At 40.6% G+C, this 18,417-nt stretch overlaps 1 protein-coding gene across 1 annotated transcript in view; it reads left to right on the top strand.

Annotated features, from left to right (window-relative positions):
• WNK1 (WNK lysine deficient protein kinase 1) overlaps positions 1-18,417 on the top strand; it is a gene marked incomplete at its 5' end in the record, with an annotated part of 44,546 nt that overhangs the window by 20,457 nt on the left and 5,672 nt on the right. The window contains 12 exons of the mRNA XM_010009352.1: positions 429-480; positions 645-785; positions 1,128-2,548; positions 5,201-5,284; positions 9,593-9,679; positions 10,363-10,432; positions 11,201-11,206; positions 11,766-11,839; positions 12,391-13,049; positions 14,006-14,208; positions 15,229-15,423; positions 16,698-16,769. Coding sequence (XP_010007654.1) covers positions 429-480; positions 645-785; positions 1,128-2,548; positions 5,201-5,284; positions 9,593-9,679; positions 10,363-10,432; positions 11,201-11,206; positions 11,766-11,839; positions 12,391-13,049; positions 14,006-14,208; positions 15,229-15,423; positions 16,698-16,769 — 3,064 coding nt within the window. The remainder of the gene's footprint in view (positions 1-428; positions 481-644; positions 786-1,127; positions 2,549-5,200; positions 5,285-9,592; positions 9,680-10,362; positions 10,433-11,200; positions 11,207-11,765; positions 11,840-12,390; positions 13,050-14,005; positions 14,209-15,228; positions 15,424-16,697; positions 16,770-18,417) is intronic.

Raw genomic sequence — 18,417 nt, 5'->3', positions numbered from 1 at the left:
TTGTGGGCCCCCCCCCCCCCCCCCCCCCAGTAAGCTACTAAGAGATTAGATGGCTTGGTTAGGAAACACAAGTTTTGAAACTGGTTGCTGGGAATAAGAAGGGGTGACATTTCTTGAATGTCTTCCTTATTTCCACCCAGAGCTAGTTTGAAAAGTCCATCTGTGGAATGCTTAAGGAAATCAGTTGGACTGCCCATTAAAAAATATGGTTAGATCAATTTGTTATACTGACGGCGACAAAACTGAGAAGCTTTAAATGCACTATAGCTGATGTTTAACTGGGCAGAATGCCACTAGTTTGGTAATGGTGCTTGGGTCCAAGGTACTGCTTACCTTAAATACCCACATTTCAATAAGTTAGCATTTTAAGAACTATCTTGGGGTTTTCTGTTTCAGAATAGAACTTTAAATTTTATCTTACTTTACAGAAATTAGAGTTCAAACAGCCAGATCCTACATCTTCCATGCCTCAAAGAATAGGTAAGTCTTTTGTGATTTTTTTTTTCAACAGTTACCTTTTTCTGTTTCAGCGGATGGGTGCAGCCAAGTTTTTATTTTGTATGATGGAGTGCACATTCCGTGTTGCAGGTTACGTATTCAGTTACAGCCATGTATCACTAAACATCTCACTTCTTTCTGTTTAGGGGTTCCTCCTAGCTCCTTTACCCAGGTTGTCCATTCTGCAGGAAGACGGTTTATTGTCAGCCCTGTCCCTGAGAGTCGGTTAAAAGAACAGGGCTTTTTCACATCTGCTATTCCTGGTGGAAAAGAAGCTTCAGATGTGGGTACGTTATCTAAATCCTTCAAATCTGATGCCTAAGACATGTTCATCAAAACTGTGAAGTTAACTAACTAAACTGTTCCTAAAGACTTCTTACGTAAGGAACTGTCCATGCTGGTAAAAAGTGATTATAATTTGATTATACTGATTATAAAATGATTATACTGTACAGAATTCTTGGGGACAAAAAAGCTCTGAAGCCTTGATTCTGTATTTTAATGTAAGCCTCTATTTATAAATGTTTTTTTTTATTATGCTGAGAGGTAAATGTGATCTTAGTCTAGCAATAGACATTAATACTATATTGAACTTCTCCAGGTAGACTGACATTTTTCTGTTCTTACAGTTGCTGCATCCCCACTCCATGGTCCTGGCATGAATCTCTCCCACTCGGCATCATCACTGAGCTTGCAGCAGGCTTTCTCTGAGATGGGGCATGGTCAAATGACAGAAGGACCTAGTACAGCTCCTCCAGTGTTCAGTCAATCAATACCACCATTTCCACCTGCACTTTCTACCGGGGCAGGCAGTGGCGCACCTCCTGCATCTGTGGCTGCTTCTACAGTATCTGTTCCCTCCACCACGGGTGTTTCTCTTGCAGGATCTGTTACTTTGCCTTCAGAAAGTGCAGCTGTTGGAGTTGCACCAAGCGCAAGTGTGCCAAGCTCTATTTCTGCACCTCCAGCCTCACAGTCTGGACAGCAATCGACTGGTGTCGCTTCCAGTGTGAGCGCCCCTGCTTCTTTCTCCTTACCTACCACATCACAGCCTGCTCAACCAGTAACTGGAGACATTGCCCCCAGTATCAGCACACCGTCGTCTTTGGCACTGCCATCTACCCAGGTTCCTGGTGTCACTGGTCTTGGTGTCGTTGCACCAGCTGTGACGTCTCAGTCTGCTCCTCAGATTGTAAGTAGTATGGCAGCACCACAGACATCTGTTGCCCTGGCTTCGAATGTGGCTTTGCAGCTTTCTCAGCTTAGTAGCAGTGGCTCTGCCTCCAATCTGGCAGAAACAACAGTTGTAAGTGCTCCACAGGCACTACCTGAAAGCGGGCAGTCTATGGATAAACCACACCTCTGCAATGTAGCTGGCTTATCTCTTCCCATCTCGGCACCTTTGTCATCCTCAGTAGCAACAAGCATATGTGGTTCAGTCACTCAGCCAGTGATACATCCCTTACTTGTCCCATCAGGAATTACATCAACACCTGTCCTACCCCAGATTTCAGGTGCAACACCGATGTTGCCCCAGGTTCCCTTACCTGGTGTGTTACCACAGCCGGTCACTAACTTGCCTGCAGTACAGCAAACTTTGATACACAGCCAGCCTCAACCAGCTCCGTTACCCAATCAGCCTCATATTCACTGTCTGGAGGCTGATGCTGATGCTCAGTCTAAAGCTCCTGGTATTGATGATATAAAGACCCTGGAAGAAAAGCTACGGTCTCTCTTCAGTGAACATGGTAATGTGGGAACAGCGCATCCATCAGTATCTCTGGAGACGTCATTGGTAATGGAAACTACAGTTATTCCTGGGATACCGACCACTGTTGTCGCACCGACTAAACCCCTGACATCCATTAGCACTTGTATACCTCCGAGCAGTTTGCCTCTTGGACCAACTGGCTTGCCAGTGCTCACACCAGTTGCCACTCCTGGGCAAGTGATCACCCCGGTCAGCTATATTTCGGCATCAAGCAGCATTGCGACAGCAGGAGTGAAACCAGGGACCTCTCCTTCAAAGCCTCCTCTTAGCAGGGTACCGGTAAGAAATGCAACAATTGTGTGAATATTGAAGTATTGTAGGAAACAGCCTTCTCAAGCAGAATCCCTTTTATAAAGCAAAACATTTATTCACATAGAGATGCTTTCATTTAATATAATACTGTTGGTTTTGTGTGTCCGAAGATGTGTTTTATTTTGTCCATAACTGGAAAAAAAAAAAGTCCAATTCTGTATTGTGCCTTAGTGTTGCTGTTAATTTTTCTAACTCCTACACTACAGAAAGTGAAGCAGCTGTGGTTTGTTTTGCTGTTTGGGGTTTTTTGTTTAGTCCCCGTCCCCCCCCCAAATAGAATTTAGAAGACTTGCATTAAATAGCTTTTTATTTTGTACATGATCGCTAGAATGAGATAGGGTGGTTGTATGTTTCACAAAAGTAGTCAGGATAGCTTAGCTTAGCTTTTGTTTCTTATCATTAGCCAGTTCCTTGGAAGGTAAGGCTGAACCTTTGTTTTTTAGTCTTCCACTGCTTATGCAGTGCCTGGATGCTCTTTTCCTTCCAAATACTAGATTTGTGAAGTTTAAAAGATACTTGGATATCTGGAAAAAAACCCTTTAGTGTTTTTTACTGAATTATGCTCTTCAGACAAGCACTCTTCATGAAAGAGATAGTCATGACTTACAGTAACAGCTTGAGCTGTGTCATGAAGGTTGTTACTTTCTCACTAACCAGACATACAAATATGTGAAATTAGACTACCTGTTCCCTTTTAAATGGCTCCCTGTGTTGGGAGACAGTATATTTCAATTTTTAAACTGTTGTAGTCCTTTCTTTTTCAAAGTTAAATGGAAATAGGTTGAAGAAAGTTTCAGATGTTTTAACAAACCAAAATCCTTAATACTTCTTTTTGTTTCTCTAAGGTACTTTTCCACTCACCAATACCCTGTGTTGGTCTTCTTTAGCCAGCCTTGCTATTAACCAGTTTCAGGCCATTCAAATTGAGCTAATGGTTCTGGCATCTCTGTTCATTAGTAGTCTTTCACTTCTAGCCTTTGTATTCAAACAAAGCAGAAATTATCTGCCATGGAGGAGCAGGAATATGTGCCAAGGAAGCTGGGCAGAGAATTAGAAAAGAAAGATTAAAAAAAAATAACTGGTATTGGTTCAGGAACAGTTGGAATAGTTAGAAAACTGCTAATTGCAAACCTGTAATTACAAAGGCTTGGGTTTAAATGTAATAAATGTTTGGGAGTTTTGATTGTCAGTTGTGGAAAAACTACCTCCTCTGAAGTTTTCACTTCTGAATTAGTTTGGGGTTTTTTTCCAAAGCTTAATTTTAGTTTCAGTTTGTGTGTTGGTTTTGAGCTTTAAGGAGCTTATTGCTTTAGTTTTCTGGAGTTTACTAAACTGTGTGTTTTGTTTGTGGGCAACCTGCTAACCTAGACAGTTAAATGCATTTTAACTTGTCTTATGAGTTTATTTAAAGCATGTGTTGAGTCTTATAAACAAAATTACTAATTTACCACAGCTTACAAACTCATCATGCCTCAGAATGGGTCATGTCTATATGTATGTCCGCAGTGCATAAAAAAGCTGAGGCAATGCAACATGGCATAGTTCCTGCTGCAACATTTTTGGAAGGCTAGGTAATAATGGATTTTATCTTCATGAGGCACTTATTACTGCAATTTGAACCATTAGTTAAGCTGTGGTAACACAATTGCAAGCTAGACCTGGTTCTGCTCGTTGAGGACCGGAGTAGACTTTGGGCCAGTTACCCATATCCAGCAGTGCTCAGTGTTGTACTAGGGAAGCTGGTTGACCAACACTGTAACTCATAAGGCTATCATGTGTTTCTCAGACTTCAAAGTCATGGTCAAGCCTTGGGATTACAGCTGAGAATAAGAATTGCAAATTGTGTAATGGATTGCTTAATTCCTAGAACTTCCCACTTCCCTAACAGTGGAAATAACTAACTGGAATGTACTGTCTGACCTGGCGAAGAGGCTTTGATGCCTCCTTCTAACCTTTCCAGTCTCTCTAACCTCTTCTGTATAACCTGGATGACTTCCCCCTACCCAGTTGCATGGCCAAGTCGTCTTCTGTGGGTCATCAACAGCCTTCAGGTTCAAAAAAAGTGATGGATCAAGAGATTGGTGAGAGGTCTGTAAATCTGCTTCTCAACAAGTGGAGACATCCTCAGGCATGGCAGTTCCTGTTCTCAAGTCATGTTGTTTGGAACAATTTGCGAGAAGCACGTAGCTTGCTGTTGCTGATGAGCAGTTAACATAGATCTGTTGTAAGGAGATTGATTGCGTTCTTGCACCCTTTTATAAATTAAGCTTCTTGGAAACATAATTGGTTTTTGAAAGAATTACTGTAACATTTCTTGCAGATTTGAAATAATGTCCTCAAGATATTTTGCTCCTGGACACAGCAGCTGGTTTAAACTGGAAATTGTGGCTGCTTATAGATAATCTGGGTTAAAAAATAAAGCAAAAGCAAACAGACAACTCCCCCCCAGCTTTGTTGCAAGATTCCCTACAGACTCTATGCTAACTCTCCAGGAAGGAAGTCTCTACAGGAAAAAATGTTGAGGCTTCTGTTGTATGACACGACTGACTGTAGCTTGGTATCTGATCCTTCTGTTTTTCCGTGTCTGATGGACTCGCGTTTCCTCTTCGTTATCCATAGGTGCTACCAATAGGTTCTGAACTTCCAGCTGGCACTCCATCCAGTGAGCCCCTGCCACCTTTTCCAGGACCTTCACTAACTCAGGTGCTATACAACTTGGCAGATTTTTATCTGATTCTTTTCCTTTCAAAGAGCATGTTTCGATTAAACTCTCCATTGCATGTTATTAATGTCTTTGTTTTTCTTTTCTTTTGACCGAGTAACCCCCTTTGTGTAACCATAGCAGTAGCCAGAGTCACTTCAGCACTGGATGTGTAGCTTGCCCTTTGGGATGCTGTACCCAGTGTCTGAAGTACAGGAACAAGTAATCAGGCTTGGGTTTTTACTGGGTGCTAACCTGAACTTTAGAGGATTTCTTTAAAAATGTAACACAGGTGAGTGCAGAAAACTGGAACCTGGTTTCTTCTTGAAAAGGGTTAGTAGCAAAATAATAGTTCTTCAGGGAAGCAGTATATACTGCAATGAGATGTTAATGAAAGTCCAAAATTGTTGGCTTCGCAAATTCCTGTTCTGCATTTTTGTGGTTATTCCTACACTCTGATTACATTAGGCTTTCAGATATGCAAAAAGTATTTGAAGTTTCTGGTCGTAAACATGAGTTCAAATGTAATAGTGATTTCCCTTGCTCAGATTCTGTCCTTGTATGCAATAGCTAGTTTGGATATTTTGTGTGTAAATTGGACAGGTGATCAGCTAAAGGTCACAAAGATTAAATCTGTCTTCACTTCTGTTTAAAAATGGGGAAAAAAGCCTTAACTAATTAAAGGAACTGTATTAAACCAAAACTTGTTTTATGGATCTTCTAAATGATGTGTAATGAGAAGTAACATGGGACCATTACACTTCTATATGTGAAGAAAAACTGAAAAAAATAACCAAACAAAACCCATGAGATGAGAGAGTTTTGCTACTTTTGAAAGAAGTTTGTGGATGAACACAAAGGTGGCTTTCTGTAGAATTATATTAAAGTACACTTGGCACAGAACTATCATCACCATTTTATATTCAAAACTGTAGAGCAGATAGGATTCAAGTAGGTACTATGTGGTGCCTGCTTAAAGCTCAGAGTGATTTTGTCTTAAATCTGGTGTTTTCTGTGTGTATGTGTGCTGCTTAGAGTATTGACCTCTTCTACCTGTGGCTTATGTCCACATTGAATAGCCTTAGAATGTGTTCAAAAGCTTGAATTGGAGTCAGTAATTTTATTGAAAGGAATTATTCACCTTAGTCTTAATTATAATTTAAAAGTAGTTCCTATAAAATAGTTACAGTATAAAAATTTGGAAAGTGCTTACTAGCATTATGGCCTGATTTCTTTGTTTTCTTGACCACTAAGATTTTTAATTTAATGCAGACTGAGCTAACCTTGATTAAAGTCCTCTCCGTAACACTCTGTAACATTCTTCTCATCTCTTGCAATGGAGCTCTTGAGTTCAAGTATCACCTGTGGAAGGGGATTTAAAATGACCTTTAAAGGTCATTTTAGTTTTTTGCAAGATGTTAATTTTTTTTTTTTTTTGTTTGGATTTACAATAGCTTCATGAGAAAACTTTGATCTGAAAGGATTTCAGCAGAGTGTCATACAAAGGAATAGTCTTAGAGAACAGCAAATATAAACTGTGCTAAGGTGACTTTAGTTAATGAACTGTCATGGCTCATGTTGTACAGCTAAAACTGTAAAAACTGAGTTACATCTATTAGGGGACTAATCTTCAAAGATGCCACTGGAGTAGTATTTCCATTTCTGTCTTTCAAATGTCCATGATTCTAAAGACATGAGTAAATCTGAACAGTGGGACATGTTAGCTGCTTTTGTGTAGTTCTGTTGGTTATGACATTAATAGACCCTTTTAAACTTTCCCAGCTTCTTTCCTCCAGTGTTTTCTATGCAAAAACTCTGTCTTTATTCAGCAGTTTCTTGAGTTCTCCCAGTAAATGTCATAATTTTGTGATTTCCTAAGAATCTCTCAAGTCTGAGTTTGCATAGATGTTGTCCTGGAGGTTAGACTGGAAACAATTGAGCTGACCTTAGTTACAACATGCCTTAAGTTGACATCTCATGCTGTCTGTTCTTGCTCTGCCACCTTCTTGATCTTCTTCTGATGGAGCAAATGCAAATTGGTGACCTTAATAAAGGAGTCCTCAGAGATGGCATCTGTGTCCCAAACTACTTCTTGGTCGCGTCTTCTTTTTAATTCTAAAGCATATTTGAATCTTTTGGAAGCAATGAGAATCTATCCACTACTTGGAAAGTATTATTCAGTGTGAAAAGGCAGAATTTTGTGCTCTTTATGTAAGAAAACTTTGAAAGTGAAGGTATGGCTCTTGAAACCTGTCATGGAAAGGAGTGCTGCTGTATTTGGTTTTATGCAGCTGCTTCCTAGCAGACTGAGTAAGGGCCATGTTCCTGCCCTGTGAGTAATCAGGAAATGAGCATCTTCTGCTTCCAAACTGAGCAAGAAGCTGAATGACTTACATAGATCTGTAAGATGGCAGTGTTAGGAAGTAACACTTTTTTTTTCCCCCCACTGTTTACTGGAGGCAGAAGCTGGTTTGTGCCTTTCAGCCAGTTCTTTCTGAAGCAGGGTTTTGCTGAAGAGGAGACAATAATTTGGTGATACTTCTTATCTGTGCTTTTAGCATTAGGAAAGGGACCTGAAGGCAGCTGGTTAAAATCAGTCACTCTAAGCTCATAGTCCTTTTTATTGTCATTGCTTGGAACTGGGTATGTAAGTAATATTTTCCCCCAAACTCAAAGCACTTGTTGCCACTTACGTGACTCAACCCACTGTACCTCTGCAAAAGGCAGCTTCTTCCTGTTCGTCATAGGTATTCCTGGCAGGATTTGTGGTATGAAAAGGCACAAATATAGGCTTGTCCTTTTCAAACAGTTTACCTAATTTCACTTCTCATTTGAACTCTAAAGCCTGTCTAAGGAGTGAGATGAGATTGAAGGAGACCAACTGGATCAAATCTAGTTGACTGTTTTGAGCATTTGCTGCTATCACATAATACTATCTGGAAAATTACTGGCTTGGCTTAAAGTAGGTAGTCTTGCCTTCCCTACTGCTTCTGTCAGTAGCTCATTGCACAACTTTTTTTTTCCCTTTCTTTCTTTCTTTCCTGAGTACCAGAATCATAATTTCCTGACAAAGTACGTGTCATCTCAAGACCAGTTTTGGACAGTTTGTTCCTGAGTCTTGAATACCTGTTCTACTTATTTCTTAAATGTATTTAGATATATTTTCAAGCTTTATTTTGGTACCCTTGTTCCATAAGGATATCTTCATTTCCTGGTCATTCTGATGTCTCAGCTCTTTTGTTTACTTGAAGAAAAAAATCTTTTCGTGATCATAAGTGGTGAGAATTACATAGTATTTCAGGTGAAATGTCCTTTTTATTTTAGAGTATATTGAATTAAGGTAGCTCACTTATCTGCTAAGCATTATAGAGGTCTGCATCTTTGTGTCTTATGTTTTTATGTTGCTGTGACCTCAGCTTCAGTTCTAGCTTTGTAATACAAAATACTTGGAAGGATTAATGATGCTGGAGTTTAGATGAAAATTTCTACCCTGTAAGGTCAGAACTGGAACTTGGTGCTATCTACCAACACTTTCTTCTTCCATAGGTGCCTTATGGGTATGGCCCTAATTAAGAAAAGTTCGGATTCACTCCAAAGTATTGTATTTAAGATATTTTAGGTATTTTATTTTCTCTTCCCCTCCCCAATTCAGTTGTCCAAGTTTGAAATAGATCTTGGATGCCAACTCACAGCTGAAATCTAAGTAATAAGCATACTTAAGAGAGATTCTGACTCTCTCCCTTCTTCCTCTTCAAGTCAATCCATCCAGATAACTTCTTTGAGGGAACTTGTAAGTGGTGTGTCTTTTTTTAATTATTACTATTTTTTTTCAGTGTGTGTGACTGTTATCCTCAGTCTTGCTCTGTCCATGCTTGCTTTTGAAATTACAGGCATCTTTTTATAATTTTTCTATATTCTTATTTCCTAATTGACTGACTTCAGGGTTTTAGATAATCCACGATACCATAAAAGCATAGAGCTTGGAGGCTTGCAGCATCTTTGCTCAGTTCTTAAGAGTGGGAATGCAGGCTACATGCTAACTTCAGGAACGACACAAGTTCCACTTAATGCTGCTTCTTGGGGTTTTTTTTTTTGGGGGGGTGGGGGTGTGTTTTTACCTGATAGGTTACTTAAATTGCTTCAGATCTTACTGTGCTCTACAGGCTAAGGGTAAACATGTAGGAAAGCAATATGTTAGAAATATGGAAGCTGTATTGACTGCTTTAAATTTTAGTATTAAATATGGCTGTTTCTCAAATGTGATGTATTTCTCCTGCACTGGGACAGCTATTTACTCTTTCCTTTCTCAGTCCCAACAGCCACTGGAAGATCTGGATGCTAAGCTGAGAAGAACCCTTAGTCCAGAGACTGTTCCAGTGACATCTGCTCCTGCCTGTGTATGTTTGCAATGTTGGCAGTTCAGTAGTCTTGAAAAACTTTGGTGTTGTGCTCTTCAGTCACTGCCTTTAACATCACTAGACCAGTTTTTACACTTTTAAAAGTAAAAATGAAGAGTCATCTTCCAGTTGGTGGGACTGAGTCAACAGAAATTGGAAAAAATCTCTATGTTGCAATAGATTACATATTTCCTGAGGCTGGTTTTGGTATTAGTTCTTAATCTACCTTTTGTGGTGATACCATTAATGTCACCAAACTAGAAGGGGAAGCAACTAAAGAGTAAGGGGAAGAGCAGAATAAGAGCAGTATTGTGATATGTTGGTCTTAAACTGGGAGAGATGTTTCAAGTGTGGATCTGAAATTTTAAAAGACAATAATAATAACATTTGATATCAAATGCAGATAGTGATTGACATTGTGATCTCCAAGTGGCTAGTTACGTATGACTTCCGCAGAGCAAAAAGGGATGCTCTGCTGACAGCCTTGGCGTTGTAAGGCGAGCCAAATCTCTTGTTCATGTTGCTTGTTTTGGAGGTTAATAACTCTTGCATTCATCTTGTGGGTCATACTTTGACACTGGTGGGAGTAAAGATTATGTAATATATTATATGGTGGATTTGTTGGCATTCAAACAAACTGCTGATTCTTTTAACTGACTTTGTTTTCCCCCTTGAACCTGTAGTCTGTGCCCTCAGTAGTGTCTACAACGGTTACCGGGCTGGTGTCCACAGCAGCAGAGTCTCTGAAGGATGGTAAGACTGCCTTGATTATTTCAGATGCGTTGTCAGCATGCAGATATGATCTAAAATTGAACAGACTAACAACTTGGAAGCATATAGCCTTTTTTAGTAAGTCATATGGTGGCAATTCCTTAAGGTTCATTTTAGCTTTCAGTAACAAGACTGAAATTTTCCACTGTAGGTCAGGAGAGGGAACGATGTATGTATATTACAGTAACTCATTTAGGATTTAAAGCTGTCCAAAATGCTAAATTGAGACTTGCAAAGAATCTACAGCATGCTGATTAGGTACAGCTTCAGGATTTGAAGGAATAGTTTTCTATTCAAATCCGTTCTATTCCTTTTACATTCTTGTGTAATGTTCCTGACAACAACATTAAGACTTCTCATTTTGTGTCATTGTGCTGTGTTCTATCTGTAGGGTACTTCTTCCTAATCTAAAAGTGTTTCCTTTCTATTTAAATAGAGAAATGAAGGTTAAACTACTATCTTTCATGTCAGTATTCCCCTAATAGTTTTAGTTTTTAAAATCTTCCTTTAAAAAGAAACAGTTCGTGTGGTATTAAAATTATTACCTATCTAGTAAACGTTATTGCCTCTGAAGTTCAATGGCAAACCTTTAAAAGCTAATAAAAGCAGCAGGAAAATAATATATTGTCATTTTGGTGTGTTGGTAGTGAACTATATTGTAGAACTCATTTGTTTGGTCGAAGAGGAGTTGGGTTTTGCCTGCTGAAGTTTAAAAAGTAAAAGTAAACAAACCTTCCTTAATAAACACAGCAAGCTGTCCGATAGAACTTACTTAAAATAGAATGTTATTTCTCAGCTTTGTAACCTTACACTGCCAGTGTATACAGCAACAGGATTAGGAGTTGACACCTAAGAATCCAGCTCTGAAAGCTTCAGACAGAGTGCTTTGAGTAAATGTGGTTTGTAGCATTTCTTCAACTTGCCACTTTCCTATTAATAAATTATCTCCAGCATTTGTGAAATTTAGGTACTCAGTGTGGGTATTGAATTAAAACAAGCTTTTTATTCTTTGGCTGTTTCACATCCGTGTTAGAAATCAGTGTGTATGGTTTTTTTTTTTTTGCTGCTATCTGTAAGTGCACTTTAAGCAAGCATACTGTGCAGGGAATCTTGATAGAAAAATATTTCATTTTAACAGCATGTCTTGATACTCTGTATGGTAAGCTCTAAAAAGAGGTCACGTTGCATGCATGCAAAGTCCTCTTAGGAGTTAATTGATAGATGAGTTTGAAGTAGATAAAAAGAAATGGTTGGAGTTCAAATAATTGGTTGCTCATTTTCTTCAAAATCCCATTCTCCTTTTCCTTACCTTCAGCATCATGTGGTGGAGAGAGCAGTGCTATGGCTACCACAGCAGGAGCCGGTGTTCTTAAGATGGGACGGTTTCAGGTAGGAGATGTTAAACTCATTTGGTTGTTGATACAGGATCTTTGAGTAGTTCCTGCATAGCTCCAGCAAAGTGGGCCTCATGGTGGATTTTTCTGTGGGGAGAAAAATGTCTATGTTGAGCTTGTGAATGCAGTGCTTTGTGCAGGTGCTGTTTGCATTCAGGGTAGAGGTTGCACTCCATCATGTAGGTCTAGAATTGTGAATACAGCATTTTACCATGTCAGACTTTTTAGCTGTCTAGCAGTTGGCCTTGGTCTTAGTGCTGGCTGCTTTTTGGCTAACAGTGCTGGCGTGTTCACTGTAGTATGTCCTGTTTTTGAAGGAAGTCCCCTCTGAATCTGCTGTGTTTCTTGGAATTAATCCTCCAGTTTGCTTAGAAGTGCTGTTTTGTGTGGCACTGTGTTACTTGGAGGGAAGCAGTAGCTTGCTTTGTGGCATACCGAGGAAATGAGTTATTTTCCCCTCTCAGATGCATCTTACTATTAAGCTAAACAAAAACATCATGTTAAGGAAGAACTAAGAAAGTCTGCATGATTGTATTTCTATTCTAGGTGTCTGTGGCAGTGGATGATGTGCTAAAAGAGGGTGACAAACCTGAAACTAAACCGGTGCCATTTGAAACAACCTCCACCGATTCTTCATCTCTTTCTGGCAGTAGCCCAGAGAGTACACTGGTAAAGCAGGCTGGCAGTCGGAAAAGCGAGGCTGTTGTTGACTCTTCCTTGGATGTGGTAGATAGCATTCCTCAGACAGTTCCTGTGCTGCAATTACCAGTAGATGTTGGTCAGCCTACTAAGGTCGGGCGCTTTCAGGTAACAACAACAACGGATCAAGTTGGGCGCTTTTCAGTGTCAAAGACTCAGGATGAGGTCAGCTGTGCAGAGAAAGAGCCAATGACTCTTCCTCTCTCTGTGGGCTTGGAACAAGTTGCGTCTTCAGCTGCAGCTCCGAAGACAGACTTGGACTTGCGGCAGTCCCCCCACATGAATGGTCCGTCCTCTGAACCAGAGGCCGCCTTCTTAAGCGGGATGGCTAAGGATTTGGATGATGGCTCGGGGAGCCCAGACTCCCTTCAGCCCCTGGGGTCGAAGATCAGCCTCCCGGTTCAGAGCCTTAGCAACTCATTCAACTCTTCCTACATGAGCAGTGACAATGAATCAGATATTGAAGATGAAGACTTGAAATTGGAACTCCGTCGGTTACGGGAGAAGTAAGGCTTTTTTTCCTTGTGTGGTCATGTCTGAAATACATGTATAACAGGATTAATGTGAATTTCATCTGTATTCTACTTTTCACAAAGAACAAAAGTAAACTTCTTTAAAAGACTCAACCTTTGATAAGTGTCAGGACCCATTGTCAGTGGGAAGTAAGATTTTTTTAGTAGGAAAGTAGTAGTACACAATTACGACAAAAAAGGTGTGTGTTCGCTGTGCTTAATTTTTTAACCTGTGACCTTGTTGCATGTGTTCAGATTTATTGCTGCACTGTGGATAAGAGTGCAGATATGTGGAGGTTTTGCATATCACTGAAGTTTAGTAGTTAGTGGTGAATAGTGTGTGTTTCATTTGAAAATGACACACGACTCTGTATTTCTGATGGGCGTTTCTGGCATTTCCAGTCATTCTCCTTTTCTTGAAGGAGCCTTGTTGGCTTAGAAAAAAAATTGAGAAGTCGAGCAGTGTGACCTACTGATTTATTTATACTGAAAGTCAAACTTTTTTTAGGGCAGCTGGTGATTTTAAACCTTGTGTATGCAACTGGTCTGAAAAAAACCCTTAAGGCAGATACAAATGTGGATGTCTCCAAGGCCATATGTCTCAGAAAATGAGTAATCTAGCTATTCTTGTAGCACTTAAGTGCCGAATCATTTGATCTTCTACAGCATAGGTGTGTGGGGGTTTTGTACTTCCATTTATCCTGGTTCTGTGATTACAGCATCGGGAACTTTGTGCTGGAATTCTAGCCAAGGTTAGAGCACAGCAGAAAATGGCAAGTGTCTCCACCCTGTGTGTTCAGTGGTTATTTTTGGTAAAGATTTATTTCCTCCATCCTTAATGAGAGTTTGACCGAAGAAGCTCGTAAGGCTTGACTGGAGGGCAGGGGTTCTATGCATGCGTGTATATACATAGAATTTTGGGTAGGTCATACTCTTCTGTAACTTGTTAGGCACCTTAAAGAGATCCAGGAGCTGCAGAGTCGCCAGAAGCAGGAGATTGAGTCGCTATACATGAAATTGGGAAAGGCCCCACCTGCAGTAATTATTCCTCCAGCTGCACCACTTTCAGGAAGGAGGAGAAGACCTACTAAAGGAAAAGGCAGCAAGTCCAGTCGTAGCAGCTCACAGGGAAATAAGAGCCCTCAGCTCTCAGGTGAGACTTACTTCAATTTTTTGAGTAGATAAAACAGACAAGGTACCATCTTTCATTCCTAGATCTACGTCTGTGTCTCCATCTTGTCTGTCTTGGGGTGGGGGTGTGTGTGTGTGAGGTGTGACCCAGTTCCTCCACTACCTGGACTACTCGATCATTTTTGCAATTGCTTTTGCTCTTTGGCAGTCTTGCTTGTGGCTTTTGTAATCTGCTGAAAGATGCTGTTCTGTAAGAGCAGTTTTAAAGTCGTGATTTGGTTGATTTTTTTCAGTACCTTAGTAGCACTTAAGCACAGTATTACTAGTGTCCTTACACTTCAGAAACTTGGCCACAGTTGATGGATGTTAAAGCAGTGATTTTTTTTTTTTTTTTACTTAATGGAGTTGCAGGTTTTCTTTGTACTTACAAGCTGAGAAACAGTTTCAATTGTCAAGGCTTCCTTTCTTACTAAAACCATTTTTATAATAAGCAGAACCCAGAAAAATAGTTCTGTTTCCTGTTCAAATTACATGGGTTATCAGATGCTTGCTGGGTAATTGTAGATGTCTGTCAAACCCTGCAGCACTGAGCGAGCAATGTTGGAGGGCCATGCTGTCACCAGGAGTATTTGTTACTGCCCCGTGCACGTTCACTTTGGTAATTCCACGTCATGCTGCAGTTTCTGTATCCAGGTCGCCTGGCTGCTCACTTTGGTTTTGTTATATGATATGGGAGCTGTGTGTGAGCCTGTGACAGTGAGCTAGCACGGAGTTGCCTTAAAACTTAATAAATGAGAATTTTTCTAGTCTTAATGCTTTCTCAGAAACTGGAGCAGTTCCCTCCCCCTCCCCTCCCCTCTCTTGCCTGGATTGTCATGCTTGACCAGATGATGATAACCGTGTTTTTCCATTAGTAAATGTTCCAGTCAGACTTTCCTCTGTTTTTACTCTTGTCCCTGGGGAACAATGATAGAAGCTTTGAAAACGATGTGGAGAAACTGAAATGTTGAACTACTTTTTGCCTTCCTCCTCCTTTTTCTAGGCAATCTGTCAGCTCAAAGTGCACCATCGGTCTTGCCCCCACAGCAGACTCTTCATCCTCCTGGTAGTGTGCCAGAGACCGGGCAGAACCATTTGTTACAGCCCCTCAAACCTTCACCTTCTAGTGAAAATCTCTACTCTGCCTTTACCAGTGACGGTGCCCTTTCGGTACCAAGCCTTTCGGCACCAGGCCAAGGTAAGACTTTGAATGGAATTAGTGTTGAGTCTTGCACCTTTGTTACTGGTGAACAAATGACCAATTTGATGCCACTTGATTTTTAATACTTCAGGTAAATTAGATTGATAGCCCCCAACCTATGCATGGAGGCTGATAAGGGTGGGGGGGGTTTGCAACTAGATTTCTGCCTGCTCATGTAGGTGAAGTGTGAGGTGGTTGAAGTTCCAAATACATAGTGCATGGCCCTGCCTGCTGTAATGAAAGCACCAATACAAGAGTGCAGTGTGGTGGTGGCGAGCAATGTTCTGCTGACCTGGGGGAAAGGCATTGGCTGAAAGGATGAGGAGACAGATGGTAATGGGGGTTGGAAATGCTAAGTGAGACCAAGTAAGGGACAGAGCAATGTTGATGTTTACAGATAATTGAAGTGGTAGGAAATTTCTGAAGCCTCAGAGCCCTTTTAGACTGCCAAATTGCTTTGGCTGTTTCTGTCAGTGGAATTTTTAACAACAAAAGGTAAAAAGGCTCATGGTCTGCGATTGTGAGTTTAACAGTTATCCTGGAAGGAAGAGTTAGTGTAGGAGGGTGGAATGATAGGAGTAATAAGTTGTTAATTTATTGAAGTTACTCATGGATTGCTTACTATGTTATCAAATAATTTCTCAGTTGCAGCTTTGATTAATTTGGTAGGGAGGGCTTTTTTGTTTGCCAGTCATTAAGGGGATGACAGCTTGATTCCTTTACTTCTCTGAACTTAGCTGTTCCAGGTTTTCTTTTTTCCTTGAACACCTTTTGAAAAGCTTTGCCACAGACTGCCTGAATATATCAATTCTAATGTGTTTTTGCTGAAATTGGAGAAGTACAGGCAGAAAATGGAAACAGACTTTTCGGAAGAGTTTTCTGTAGAGGTGTTTTTGTTTTTTTTTTTAATGAACTGTTTCAAGTATTTCAGAGCTACATGAATCATCTCCTTGTATCTAGAGTTGCGCAGTACTGCTTTAGAGTTGGATACTTTTGCCAGGATTTGGCTTTCCTGTAGATTGCAACCTTATTGTTGGGTTATGTCCTGGAGAGTAACACAGCAGATTTGGCCTCGTGTCTGGAGGTATTAGAGGGAGTCTCTTCACTCCGTATATTGTCTACATACTCTTTGGTCCCCAGTTTGAGGCTTATTCTTGTGTGTCATGTTAATGCATTTCACCCTTTCAACCTCGAGTTGCTAACATCTTGTAGTGGTGTTCTGTCTCTTCTCCTCTCCTTTCTCTGTTCTTCCCGTTTTTGTTTTCTCACAGGCTGTGCGAAGTTTAACTGTGCATCTGAGAGAGTGACGTTCAAGCCTGGTGGCAGGAGGACCCGATTTCTGAGTACGCCCTGCTTGGCTCTTTGTGTGTAACACCTTTACTCCTTCCTTGTCTGTTTTTTTGTTTTGTCTTCTTGTTTGTTTGGTTTTTTTCCTGCTGCTTGGATCTGTTTCATGCAGCCCATTCTTACCTGCCACCTTGTATTCCCGCCCATCCCATGGCTCAGCTGAGCTGCTCTTTGCACACCTTTAGAAGTTTGGGTTCTCATGTTAGATATTCTCTGTTGTTAAATACATAATAACAAGTATTTATTTCCATTTGGTGGAAACTTTTAGGACAGCTCAGTGAAGTGCCAGAAACTAGGCAGAGTTAGCAAGTTGTGGGTGCACAGGCATTTCTTTTGGCCTGCCTTAAGAATTATGCTTCAGCGTATGTTAGCTGACATAAGACTTGGAGGGGGGGTAGTCCTTCTAGTGGAACAGTGAGGAAGATTTGTTTTCCAAATTATTCCTTTGTTGGGCATATTCCTTTGTTGGGCACTGCTGTAACTGGTGCAGGAAATATGTTGACTTCCTCCAGTAGTGTGCTTGCAGTGCAAGTTGGATGTGGTTTTGCATGTGCTCAGCACTAGTGCTGATTACATTGCAGAGCATTGATGCCACCTGTAGGCAGTCAATACTGACTTCTTATGTTCATTAGCAGGTGGATTGCTAAAGATTAAAGTGTTGAGGGTTTTTTAAATACTTAGAGAATATTTTCAGGCAGACTCAAAAAGATCCTTACCCAACCTACTAGTGGGCCTAGGTTTAGAAGCTTTTACTGTAAATTGGAGATACACTAAATGAGGAAAAAATAGCAGTAAACAGACATGTTTGGACATCCTGTTAACCCTCACAAGTTACCTTGCAGCTCTTCTCAAAATCCTTTCATTTGTACTTACCTTAGGCCAAACTTACAAGAGAGCCTCAAACTTCTGACGTGATTCAAGTAATGATGCGCTTGAGCTGAGGCTGCTGATGTGATGCTTTTTACTGGCAGTGCTGCAACACCTCCCATGCTGCTTCTGCAGGCTGGACCCTTTAAATGTCTGACATTTATTTCCCACCCTCTGGAAAGACTCGATATGAGAAAGCTTTAAGTGCTGTAAAGAGAGTTCCAGTCGCTGCACTGCATGACAGTACCGTGCATCTGTAGCATCTGTCTGGCTACAGTTAGCAGTAGCACAGCTGAGCCGGTATCATGTGCAGGAACTGGACCTGGCCTTCTGCAGAGACAGCTGCAATGCAACCAGCTCCATCCTCAGAAAGGGACCCAGGCAGAGGGAGTGGGAATTTTTCCTGGCTGTTCAGTTTTGCAATGATACCTCTATCCCACTCCATTGGATTTGGGGATATAAGTACTAATAGTATTTAATTTCTCAAACCGAGTGGCTGGGTATGTTAATGTGCAGGTGTGCACTGACATCTGCAATCTAAAGTTTTATGGTTCCTTTCTTGGAAGAAGTTAAATTCTTACCAAAGCTAACTTTAAAAAATCATCATAAGTCTGGCCTGTTCTTTTTTGGGGTAGGGAATATAAAAAGCAGCCATTCTGTTTCTAAAATTGACAATGAACTGAATATATGAGAGTATCATTTACTTGTAAGGCCTTGGCTTGCTGCAAATCAACCATCATCTGCCTGTAAGAGCACTTTGGCATGTGTATCTCTTGT

Source organism: Nestor notabilis, unplaced genomic scaffold (genome assembly GCF_000696875.1).
Source record: "Nestor notabilis isolate BGI_N333 unplaced genomic scaffold, ASM69687v1 scaffold2722, whole genome shotgun sequence".
In the NCBI taxonomy this organism is placed as follows: Eukaryota; Metazoa; Chordata; class Aves; order Psittaciformes; family Psittacidae; genus Nestor; species Nestor notabilis.
The sequence above is the reverse complement of the archived record's forward strand: the minus strand, read 5'-3'. Positions and strand labels throughout refer to the sequence as shown.